The sequence below is a fragment of the Dendrobium catenatum genome, unplaced genomic scaffold (assembly GCF_001605985.2).
Source record: "Dendrobium catenatum unplaced genomic scaffold, ASM160598v2 fragScaff_scaffold_621, whole genome shotgun sequence".
Lineage (NCBI taxonomy): Eukaryota > Viridiplantae > Streptophyta > Magnoliopsida > Asparagales > Orchidaceae > Dendrobium > Dendrobium catenatum.
In genome coordinates this window covers 11,231,048-11,244,754 of record NW_021319083.1, presented here as the reverse complement: position 1 = coordinate 11,244,754, position 13,707 = coordinate 11,231,048, and the positions used below count along the sequence as shown (strand labels likewise).

General features: G+C 34.2%; 1 protein-coding gene across 1 annotated transcript; it reads left to right on the top strand.

Moving 5' to 3' along the window:
* Window positions 1-12,344: 12,344 nt before the first annotated feature.
* LOC110109930 lies at window positions 12,345-12,839 on the top strand. The gene has a single exon (XM_020841159.1). It carries the CDS (start codon window positions 12,345-12,347, stop codon window positions 12,837-12,839), a length of 495 nt encoding a protein of 164 aa, XP_020696818.1.
* Window positions 12,840-13,707: the final 868 nt, after the last annotated feature.

Here is a 13,707-nt window from a genome sequence, read left to right as displayed (position 1 = left end):
CCATTGGGAGGAGCTATTATATCCACATCACAAGTCATCGGGACTGCCTCAGACCCAGAAGGAATTACTACATCCATTTTATCTATTATATCTGCTAGCTGAACTGCCTCTACCAACTGTACTACCTCAACTGGTTATACTGCCTCCACTGAATGTACTGTCCTAACAGGGGTGTTTGCATGTTGACGTCTCTAAACTCACCTACTACGGTGGGGCTCCATATGGGTAACAGGCTGCTGGGGGAAACTACAATAGAACTTATCTGGGTTGAGTAGGCTCTCACTGCTGTCTCTATTCGTGACGACGTGGGCATCGTCCAATAGTAGGAGTAACTATCGGTGGTTTAATAACCATAGCTATATCAACTGATTGCCAAGGTGGCTATCCACTCTGCAACCTATACCTCTATCTCGTAATCTCTCTATATAACCGAAGAGTAGCCTGAGAAATCTATCAGAGTAATCTCTCCCAATAGATAGGCTCTTTACCACATGCTAGGTGGATAATACTCCAAATCCTCTGAGAGATAGCTCGAACAATAGCATCTCTGGGGACCTTAGCCCAAGGTAGAGTAGTGGTGACAAGAGGGGCCACCGTAATGCAGGAAACATCCTCCTCATTCACACTATGTGCCATCAGAGAGAAGCATACTCCCTGGATCGCCTCTATCTCAGGTGCAACTACTACCTCAAGAGTAGTTGTGACTACAGTTGGTCGTGGTCTCCACTGCATGGGAGTCAGTCTCCTCTGAACGGGCTCCTAGTGAGTTATTGCCTCTGCCATATGCTGCTTATCTGCCTTAGATGTAGCTAAATGGAGTCTCCTATTCATATTCCTCCTAGCTCTTCTCCTAAGGTCGGAGGTAGAACCCACTTCCTGGGTGGCAGGGGGAACAGGAACAACAGGAAGGGTCGGGGTCTGCATGGCGGTCTCAGGGTGAGAGAGCCGAGCGAACACAAAAATCCGACGAGAATAAGGAGAAGGAGCCTTGGTCTGGGCACCCCTCTTCCTAGGAGAAGTGGGAGGGGGAACCCGAACTCGAGGAACCTCCGCAGGAACAACGGGGGTAACAAGAGCAGGCTATCGTTACTGAGGAGCAACTTATGCAACAGGATTTGGTAGGCACTGGCTGCCTAACCGTAGGATGAGTAAGAGAAACTCGGATTGGTATAGGCACTGGTTTCCTAGCCACAGGGCTCATTGTTTGAGCAGGAAAGTGAATGCGACGAGTAGGTGCCTAGGCTGTCCTCTGAGAAACTGTACGTTCGAAGGGACGCATGGCTGCACATCCTCTCCTCTAGAGAGGAGAGAATGCAACAGCCTCAATAAGGGTGGGTCCGCTAAGAGTGATGAATGCCGAGTCAGTGAAGGAACCAAAGATGATTCCTCCAGCGGGGGGGACTAGCAATTAGGGATTGAGGAAGAGTCACCCGTGGGTCCGAGCCGAAGCTAAAGGTAATGAAAGGTATGAATGAAGACATGACACTACTGCCAAAAAATGAAATTTGAAAGATTAGTCAGAATCAAAATCACAAAAGAAGGAAGGAAAGAATGAGGATGGACAAGGGTTGAAATAGCCTGCAAGGCTGGAAAGAAATAGAGTAGGGAGAAACCTAGCTAAGAGGAAGGAATCTTAACTAAAGAAAGACCATAACTAAGAGTGGGACGGACCTAATCTAAGTAGTATCAATCTTGAAGTACACACAAGAAAGGATAACATATGATCCAAAGATAGAGAGAGAAATTGTTTCCATCGTGGTCGCTAGACACCTATGGACCTCCGAAAGGACACTGCTACGCTACGGAGTGCAGAGGGGTATACGACCGCACCACCCCAAGGGATATAGACGATCGCAGGCCTCCGTGCTCCTCGCAAACGAGCAGATGGAAGGGCATATTAGACCATACATATTATTAACCATGGAGAATATCGGCTCTCGCCTACGCACCTCGATGGGTAATAATATATATATCCTGAATCACAACAATGGGTTTCCCCCACCCAATACATTAGCTCGAGTGGGGTTTATTAGATAGTGGAATTTAGTTTCTCACGGGCGCAAGCCCCCGTGGTTAATCATATCTTAGGCTGGAGCCTAAGAAGATTCTCGATTAAGCATCATATATTATCCTTTCGAATGGGATTGACACAAGGGTGGAGACTAAAAAATCCTACTTAAAAGGAAAGAAAGGGTTAAAATAGCTTAGGGTGGCTAGGGTGAGAGCAAGAGCAAGATCCCCCTTAAGAAACCCTAAAATAGCTATTTAAAGATCAAGGATCTCAAATCAATGGCTAGGATCAGATTTGGAATGATTTGGGAGGGAAATCAGAGCCCCCCCCTAACAGTGGTTTTGAATTAGAGACCATTAATAGGGCTTTAAATACATTGAATGGGCTCCTAATTAGTTTAAATAGGTTAATTTGACCTATTTAAGACTTGGGTTGACCAAGCTAATGGTTGAACTGGTCAACCTTGTCAAATATGTCAAAGGGAGTGGGGGTTTAAGCCAATAAAGCATAGGTTCAAATAAATTAGAACTTGATTTGGGCTCTATAGGTCAATTTGGGTCAACCCAAGTTGACCTGGTAAATCGGGTTGACCACAAGCATGGGTCTGAACCCAATGGGTCAGCTTTGACCCTTTGGACTCAGTGGAGGAAGTGTTAAGGGAAATCATGGTCAACAAGGATCTCACATGCTGGAGTGTGGTTGGTGCTTTAACAATTATACAAGTTATTTTTTACTACTTTCACATATCATCTTGTTGCTCTATCAAGACTATTTGGCAAATTATCACACACCATTTGAGCAATCATATCAGTATGTTTTTCCATATTTTCATATGTCATGAAAAGGCTTCTATTTCAAATTTAGATTTTTTTCCTTTTAGGTCCATTTGCCTGATCAAAATAAATCTTAAATTCAAAACAAATCATTTAAATTAAAATAAACAATTACAAAACAATTTTTTTTAAATAAAAAAATCTGTATATGCATTTAATTGATAAAAAAGTACAATCATTAATATAACTCTGATCACAAGCAAATTCTTCTGCTAATCATTTCTCTAATACCACTTTGTCACGCCATGGGATCTACAGTGGAAGATTTTTTTTTTCTTTATATCTTTATTATCTTATCTTCTATTTTTATTTCTTTTATCTTTCATTTAAAAATAAGAATAATTTGATATCCATAGCCAATTAATAATGTTAAGGAAATACAATAAATAGAAAAATATAATTCATATTATTATAATTAATATTACATTCTATCTATAGGGTTCAAAATAAATTGTATAATAGGATTTATACGCTACAAAATATACATAAATCAGAGAAACTTAAAAAAAAAAACAACAACAATGTAGAAAGAAAATTGCATATTATCCAATGCCTCGTCTCATAGGGTCCTTACCCTTATTGAAATCATATAAAAATCATATAATGAGCAAATAACCCAATAAGTAATCAAAATCTTTCAACTAAAGGAGAAATAATCCAGTATTTGCATTCAGTAATAAATATCAGTAATCGATTTCAATATTCAATAATCAATAATTAGTATCAATATAAGTAATTAATATCTATATATTAGATATTTAATTTAGGTTATCTTGATCTTATTCCTGTACTTATGACTCCAATGAAATTTAATAATATTATATTTAAAATATCTATAATATCCATATCTATTATATACAAAAAGTTACATAGTAAAAATGCGATAAATTAGGAGAGAATATATTTTATTGACTTGAGAGAATAAATTTGTCAAACTCAAAATTATTGAAAACTAAAGTGAGATTCATGTTGCTTAAAATGATCAATCGACTTTTTATAACAAAAACGACGAAAAAAATGACCAAATTTGATTTTTTTTCTCTCTCTCTCCCCTTTCTCCTACACATGGGTATATATATATATATATATTAGTGGCCTAACATCTCAATACTTTGACCTTTGACCCAACATCACAACGGTGCATGCCAAATTCAAAATTATTATAGAAATAGAGACTCAAAAGTCATAAATGTAGTTTTTGGCATTGTTATGATCTCAAACCTAGTACCACGGCGCTCACAAGCACCGCATCAAAGTGATTTTGATCAAATAGAAATTCAAATTTTATATTTTAAAATATTATATGACTGTTTGACACTAACGAACCCACAAACCTACCGAGATCATATCATATAAAGTCATATTATAAGATCAAACTAGAGGTGTAATCATCCTGGGAAGTCTTTATGACAACCCAACTTGACCAACATAGGTTTTGTCGTGTTAAGTTATTATAGAAAAATCCCAAGATTTAGTTTTGAAATATTTCAAATTTTCTTCCAATATTTATTTAAAATAAATTACAGACTACATAGTTACTAAATATCCACATACTAGAAATAAACTCATTTATAAAATTTCTTTTATTTCATCAAAATATATCAACATTATAGTACATAGCTACAAGCAAAAACTATAGAACATAAATGACAAATGAACTAGCCATGATTGTGTTAAAATCAAAATAAAATATCTATAAACATATATCTAATTTTGAACTGGTAATTAACAATCTTCTTTCCCTTCACAGATCATGAAAATCAAAAGAAAAATCACATAGAACTACAATAGCTCAACAGGCTACATAATCTGATCTAAATATTAAAAAATTTTATTTAATATTTTGCTGAATATTTAAAAATAGTTAAATACAGTCTAATAGATCCCCGTACTGAAAAATATAATAAGAGTATAAGTGTTATTCAATTATTTAAATAACATTAATAAGTAGATAAATAAGTTATAATCAATATCACATAGTAGTTCATATTCTATTTCTCAAACCCATATAGAATCTCAAAATGTTCTGACCACTTATGACTTCCTTTTGTGCTTATAGAATTAGAACATGCTCGTAGGACATAGAACATGGCTTATAGCCATGAGAATATGCCCTATATCATTAGAATAGTCCCTAATATAAATAGAATCTTAAGGAATTTTGGCCTCTTATCTCTCCCAATAGATATATTTTAATCACATATGTACATTTCTTATCATATTATATCAGTTAAAGTGTAATTGAGCATGTATAAGATTTGCACAATTTTATAATGGTAGGCAACAAAACACCCACTAAAAAGGTACATTTTTAGAAAATAACTAAATTAATAAGGATTGTATAAAATAATTTTTTTCTTCATTTATCGTACTACAACACTATCTTTTAGAGTCCATATAGTTTTTTATTCAATAAAAACACCACAAATTTTAAAATCTTGTTGTAAAATTTTTAGAAAATATTAAAAATATTTATAATCTCAATCTTTACAACATATAAAAAGTTATGTAGTGAATGTTTTACCAATGTAAAATTATCTGTAATTTTTGCCAACAAAAACAAAAATTTGATCAAAAAATTAGATGAAAAAACATATTTTTTAAATTTGAGATAGACGTAATGTTACTACCTCGATTAGAATAACTTTTTGAACCGAACTGACGATTGGAAAAGATCTGGAGCGACTTAAAAATCTTCTTCTTCCTCCCCAAATTTTCTTCTTCAGGCTTTTCCAAATTGGTCATAATAGATCGATCCAGATGCTGAACCTAGAGGTGTCACAATCTTCTCCAAAGGGGTCACCCATATCAATCTTCACATTGTGGGGCACTAGACTCGTTAGAATTTGCTCTCCCAAAAAACTTCTTTGTAAATAAAGCCACTCACAAAAAGCAAAAATTCTTGATTAAACTATAATACGCGTACAACTATAAATCCCATAACTATGACTTTGTTTACTAAACTCCTCTCTAACTCACAATCTTCCACCCATAAGTGTCGCCCCTCCATCCTAGGGACTTACCTTTAATCATAGACCTGTCCTACATACTAGGTCCTAAAGTCTGACCTAAAGCATTCACCCTCAAAGACTCACCCAAGGTACTCAATTGAAAAGAGGGTACCACCCTAAAGATAGGCATCCATGTGTATATTATAAAACTTAAAAAATATCGATCGTAGGTATTGCACGCATTTCAATATACCGTAATTAAATTAGGTATATTTTTGAAGTTATCATAATTCGACGTTATTAATTTTGTAAAATTCTACAAGAAATTTTGAGTGATTTGGCATAAAAAATTTATTCTAAATTTTGCATAAAATTAAAGTTAAAAATAAAAAGTTTATTAATGGCCAAAAGACTAAATAGCCCCTCCAAACTCTTAAGGAAAAAAATTAGAAGCGAGGGCACATGCATCATTTGCTTGCCAAACATCCTTAAGATCCTAAGGGACTGAAATATTTGGTTCCTTCTTATTATGTTCGGCTGAAGTTAGGGAGAGAGCGAATGCAAGAGGGAGAAGGGAGGCGGTTTGGGCTTTGGCTAGGCGGCGACCAGCGGGTTTCCAGCAAGATTCTTGGGGGAGATTGAAGGAAAAAGTTTAAGAAAGAATAAGGTGAGTTCCAAAATAAAAAATCTTTTTATTTTCTGTTAAATTTCTTATGACAAAAAATATAGGGTTTGTTCAAAACATAAAACATTTAGAAGAAGAGATATGAAAAGTTTAGAGAAGGGTTCTAACCATGAAAACATAACTTTCCCCAAAAAGTTTAGGGTTTCAAAACTTAGAGTTTTTAAATGTTGATTTTTTATGAAAATTTCTTAACAAATATTATTCCTAAGGGTCTTAGGAAGATTCTATTGGTGAACATTTGGGAGTTTTAAAAGAATATCATTTTTTTCAAAATTTTAAGTTAAAATAATTCAAAAATAGAAGAATCCAAATTATTAAATGGGTAATGGGGAAATTTTGGCATGTAATTTTATTGAAATTAGTTAAATTCATGTTTCCAAAATTAGGGCTTTTAGGTAAATCCAAAAATAAAATGTAATTTATGATTATTAAACTTTTATTGAGGGTTAAAGAGGGCTAAAGAATATGATTTTCATAAAATTAAGATTTTATAAATTAAAAAATGCTTAAATCCAAAAATAATCATTTAATAAAATTAAATTTGGATATAAACTTTTGGGCTAATGATAACCTTCTCTCCTAGGTTTGGACAAAAACGAATTATTAAGAAAAGATCATTGTGAGGGTAAAAGAAGGAAAAAAAAAGGAATTATTAAGGAAAGATCGTTGCGAGGGTAAAAGAAGAATTCCACACATATTATTGTAAGTACAATTGGCTCTCAGTGTTTAGTATTTTCTAATGCTATTTTAAAAATTTAATGCATTGAAATGTATAGTTTAGCATTAGCATACTATTTTCAAAATTAAATGCATTGAAATGTAAATTTAGCATTAGCATAACATGCAAGTTCTATTATTTTATATATTATCTCTAGCCTACTCAGAATGATTATTGACTTGTTTAGACAATCTAGAAGGCTTCAAAAAAAAAAAAATCTTCATATAGTCTTCTTCAAGAAAATGATAATTAAATGCACATAAGCAGTTAGAAATATATGATTGATTTGTATGTCATTTATCTATCATATGATACTTAATGCATGTAAAATTATATATGTTGAGACAGAGTACCAATATGATGTCTTAGCACAATATGGCTCTTCGAGGGAAAATGACAAAAAAATTATATAGATATTAAACATGTGTAATATCAGTACGTTGGTGCATATGTGTAAAATAAGAATAAGAAAATGTATATGAGTTATGATATAAAATATATATAGAAAATGTATGAATTGAAATAATTAATAAGCATATGACACATAACATATGACACCAAAGAAAAAAATGACACATAGGAAATCATATAGATAGGTACATGACTATCTTTGCATGATATTATATTGTTTAATTTTTTAAATTACAAGTCGTTAGTGCAATTTAAGCATGCATATTAATTTCTTTTATATTGTATTTTATTTTGGTTGAGTTAATTTTTACCTACTAAATATTAGCTCACTCCCTAACTTTAGAATAATTTTTGGTGGAATAATTTTTGGGAGAACCTGCTGATAAGTGATGGCTGAGAGACAGTGGTTTACTTACAACCATAGGGAATTATCAAATGATAGGTTCTTTTGTGTTTTATTTTGATGTTCATTTTTGTGATGGATTTTACGTGTCTAGCTTATAATCCACCTTTGTAAATTTATTTTGATATTAAATAAAAAAATTTTGAAATTATGAAGTTTTAGTGTCTCTTTATAAATTATTTGATGTTACTTATATTAATATTTAATGTTACTTGATGATTATATTTTAATTTTTGCCCAACATCCGTTCCCCCCTCGTTTATACGAACTTTTCAGGCTGGGTCATGACAAGAGTGGTATTAGAGCAAAGTTTAAGATTTTGATCAATATAAAGAGCCATTAGGATGATTTTATGAGTCATAGAAAGTATATGATGCATGTTTTATGAAGTTATCAAATTATTATATTATTTAATTATCTTAGGGCTATGGATCCTGATCGTGATGCCACTGATGGAAACACTGAGCAAGTTATGAGGGAGCTAGGTTCAAGTTGCCATAGCAGTAGAACAACCTCCAAGTGGTGGCAATAGTATAACCATAAACACATTCAACCAAATGATGGCAACTGTGACACAGTTGATTCAACACTCTTAGGATCAACCACAGCCTAGCTTTAGGAGCGAATTATCTATAGATAAGTATTTGAAGCTCTTTCAAGACATATGATTACCTCTTATATAGGAGCATGAGAACCATTTGATGTTGAAAAAGTACTCATGAGGATCGAGAAGATTTTGGATGGTATGCGTTGTCGAACTAATCAAAGGGTAACACTGGCTACCTTTCCCTTAGATGGAGAGGATGAAAGGTGAAGGAGAGGATAAATTTTGGAAAAGTTTTAAGGTAGGGTAGCATCATGGGAGGAGTTTATCAGGGTCTTTAGAAATTGGTTTATGCCTATTTCTGTAAGGTGGTAGATACATGATTGGTTCATTTGACTAGTCCAGGAAGACCACATAATTATACAGTATGAAGCTGAATTTACCATGTTAGCACTTTATGCAGCTCATCTCATCCCTACTATTGAAGAGAAATGATACATATTTTTATCAGGGCTTCAAGATATAATTCACCAGCCATTGATTCCATTGGGTCTTGATGATTACTCTACTCTGGTTGAGAGGGCGAGGTGAATAGAGATTGACTATCAGGCCACCTAGAAGCATAGAGATTTTCATAAGAAGAAGAAAGGTTTTGAGAAGTCCAGGAGCTTCTAGACACATTTAGGAGGCTTTAGTATAAAGAATGCTAAGACATATATCAACGAGAGTTTGTCCAATGCTAGAGCTTATGAGAAGTGCGGCAAGGTACATAAAGGCGAGTGTCGTTTTGGCTCTAATATCTACTTTTAGTGCCACAAGCCAGGAGGACACATGGCTAGGAACTACCTGAGAGGTCTAAGGGAGGTGAGGTCCAGTGCTCATCTACCTCGATAGAGTACTAGTAGACAGTCGACTATTGGAAGACCTAGAGCACATGAATCTTATACATCAAAACCTAGTTAGTCTACTACATGACCAGTTATTTAACCACGGGTTTATATTATCACACAACAAAAGCTCAGCGAATCTACTAATGTGATCACAGTTATCATTTGTATTCAAAGTCTACCCAGCATGGTTCTTTTTGATATTAAAGTATCAAATTCATTTATTAGTCAGGCGTTTGTTAAGGAGCATGCATTTAATGTCCACAATATGCCCACTTCACTGTTAGTTATGCTACCTGATGGGTACAATATGATTGCCTAAAGTGTATGTTCATCACTACTTTCTATTTACGAGAGGAATTTTGATGCTGATTTGATTGTGTTATCACTTTTAGAATTTGATGTGATCCTAGGAATTTGGATGTCTAGCCAGTTGATCTCTATTGATTATAATAAGAAAGTAGTGAAGATAAAGCTTCCTGGAGGGGAGAAGCTTATATTTCAGGGTGATCGAGGTGTATCATCTATGATCATCTCATCCTTGAAAGCTTGTAGCTTTATTTTGAAGGGTTGCCCAAGCTTTTTAGCTCACATAAGGGATACTTCGAAGTACTTATTAGAGTTGAATGAGATTGATGTAGTAAGAGAACTTTTGGATGTGTTCCCTGAGGTTTTGCTTAGAATGCCTCTTGTTAGAGAGAATATAATTTCTCTATTGATCTTTTGTCTGGTGTTGAGCCTATTTTGAAAGCACTATATCATATAGCAGTTAAGGAACTACAAGAACTTAAGGGTTAATTGCAAGAGCTATTGGAGAAAGGGTTTAATATTTGCCCAAATACCTCACCATGGGGAGGAACTGTTCTTTTATAAAGAAGAAGGATGGTAGCATGTAACTCTTTATTGATTATAAGGAGTTGAATAAGCTTACCACTAAGAAAAAATATCCTTTATTGAGGATAGATGACTTATTTAATTAGCTTGTAGGAGCCATAGTCTTTTCTAAGATTGACTTGAGGTCTGGCTATTATCAATTAAGGATTAAAGAGGAGGATATCCCTAAGATAGCTTTTTGCTCAAGGTATGTACACTACGAATTCATAATGTTACCTTTTAGGTTAACAAAAGCCCTATATGCTTTTATTGATCTGATAAATCATGTCTTTAAGCCAATGCTCGACAGTTTTGTCATCATCTTCATAGATGATATTTTGATATATTCTTCTGTTGAAGAACATCATGCCAGTCATCTTTAAGCTATGTTGCAGACTTTAAGAGGCAATAAATTATACGCAAAGTTCACCAAGTGTGAGTTTTGGTTGAAGAGTGTGACATTTCTAGGTCATGTAATTAGTGTTGAAGGCATCAATGTTGATCAAGATAAGGTGCAGACTTTAACTGAGTGGCCTAGACCTATGATCGTTATAGAGATATGAAGTTTTCTTAGTTTAGCTGTCTGCTGTAGAAGATATGCTGAGGGGTTCTCCAAGATTGTTGCACCATTTAGTAGATTGACTCAAAAAATAGTGAAGTTTGAGTGGAACAATTAGTGTGAAGAAGTATTTCAAGAGTTGAAAATTCGCTTAATGACTACACCAATCCTCATTATTACTTCAAGCACTGAAGGTTTTTAGATTTTCAATGATGATTCACTACGAGACTTAGGATGTGTCTTGATGCAGCATGAGAAATTAGTTGCCTATGCCCTAGGCAATTAAAAAATCATGAGAAGAATTATCCAACTCATGATTTGGAGCTTACCGCAGTAGTCTTTGCTTTGAATATTTGGAGGAACTACCTATATAGGGTGCATTGTGAAGTATTTAATGATCACCAAAGCTTGAAGTATATCTTTATATAAGACAGAGGTGATGGATGTAATTACTTAATGATTATGATTTGGATATTCAGTATCATCCAGGGAGAGCAAATACAGTTGCTGATTCTCTAAGCAAGAAAATGCCTGTGAATGTGAATTGCTTATTGACTCAACAAGAAAAGATGATTGAGGAGATGGAATGCTTAGAGTTGTTTGTAATATTTCCCACGACTGAGAATGTAGGATGGTTAAGTCAGATGACAGTGCAGTCTTATCTAAAGAGTAAGATAGCTGAAGCCTTGCTGAGGGATTCTAATTTTATGAAGATCATTGGTTTAGTGAGGGTAGGCCATGAAGAGGATTTTACTATTGATGAGGATGATCTTCTATGGTATAGAGGTAGAGTTTGTGTGCCAAATATAGATGACTTGAGGAGGGATGCTCTCTTTGAAGTTCATCACTTTGGTTATACCATTCATCCTAATAACAATAAGATTTATCAAGACCTAAAGGGTTTATTTTGGTGGCATGTATTAAAGATGAGCTTGGCTGATTATGTTACATTGTGTTCCACTTATTAGTTAGTCAAGACTGAATATCAAAATCTAGGTGGATTACTTCAACCATTACCAATACCAGATTAAAAGTGGGATGATATTCCTATAAATTTTGTGATAGGTTTACCGAGATCTTGACAAATTCATGATGTTATTTGGGTTATCATTGATAAGCTTACGAAGTCTGCTCACTTTTTGCTTATTCGATAGACTAACTCAGTTGAGAAGTTAGCGATGATGTATATGATACAGATTGGTCATATGTATGGTGTACTGAAGTCCATAGTATTTGATTATAATGATATATGTACCTCTAGACTTTGGAGGAAGATTCAAGAGGCTATGGATACCAGATTGACTTTCAGTATAACATTCCATCCTCAGACTAATGGACCGTCTGAGTGGACTATACAAACTCTTGAAGATTTTCTTAGATTATGTGTGCTTGATTTTGGTGGATACTAGAAATCTCACATTCCTTTGATAGAGTTTTCTTATAATAACAACTTTTAAGCGAACATAGGAATGGCTCTATATGAATCACTCTATGTAAGGAACTTATGTTGGGCTGAAACATGCGAAAGGAAAGTGATTGGCTACGATTTTGTTAATGATGCTACCCACAAGATTATAATTATCAGAGATAGGCTACAAGCAGTACAAGATAGACAAAAGAAGTACTATGATGCTAAGCAACGCTATATGGAATTCAAAGTGGGAGATTTTATTTTCATTAAGATCAGACTTATGAAGGGTGCACTATGCTTTGACAATACTGACAAGCTTAGTCCCCGTTGCATTGCTCCTTTTGATATTGTGGAAAGGATTGGAAATGTGGCCTGCATATTGGCCTTGCAAGTTATGTATGATGTATACAATGTGTTTCATATTGCTTCCTTAAGGAAATTTATATCAGATGATCCTTCTAAGATTATAATGAAACCTGTAGACATACAACTAGATCTTACTTATGTTGAAAAACTAGACTATATTTTAGAGTTTAGTGTGAAGCAACTCTGAAGTAGAGACATACCTTTTGTCAAGGTTCTATGGAAGTATGGGTCTGAGAAGGACGATACATGGGAGAAAGAATCAGAAATGAGAAAATGTTATCCTCATCTCTTTGTTTAAGGTATACTTTGTCTCTTTTGTTTAATTTTGAGGACAAAAATTTTATTTGGAGTAGATAATTATAAACCCCAAAAAATATTGATTGCAGGCGTCACACGCATTTTGATGCGTCACGATAAAATTAGGTGAATTTTTTAAGTTGTCGGAATTCGATGTAATTAATTTTATAAATTCTAAATAAAATTTTGAGCAATTTGGTATAAATCACTTATACTAAATTCCATATGAAATTAAAGTTAAAAATAAATAAAGTTAATTAATGGCCAAAAGACTAGATTGCCCCTCCACGCTCTTAAGAAAAATTTTTAGAAGTGAGGGCACATGCATCATTTGCTTACACAACCTCCTTAAGAGTCAAAGGGACTAAAATATATTAGTCCCTTCTTATTTTGTTAGGCCGAAACTAGGGAGAGAGCGAACGAGAGAGGGAGAAGGGCAATGGCTTGGGCTTTGGCTAGGTGGGGGCCAACGAGTTTTCAACGAGATTCTTGAGGGAGATTGAAGGAAAAAGTTTAAGGAAGAATAAGGTGAGTTCCAAAATAAAAAATCTTTTCATTTTCTCTTAAATTTCTTATGATGAAAAATCTAGGGTTTATTCAAATCATAAAAAATTAAGAAGACGAGTGATAGGGAAAGTTTGGAGAATGTTTCTAACCATGAAAACATAATTTTCCCCAAAAAATTTTAGTGTTTTAAAAATTAGGATTTTTCCAAATGTTGATTTTTTTTTATGAAAATTTCTTAACAAATATTATTC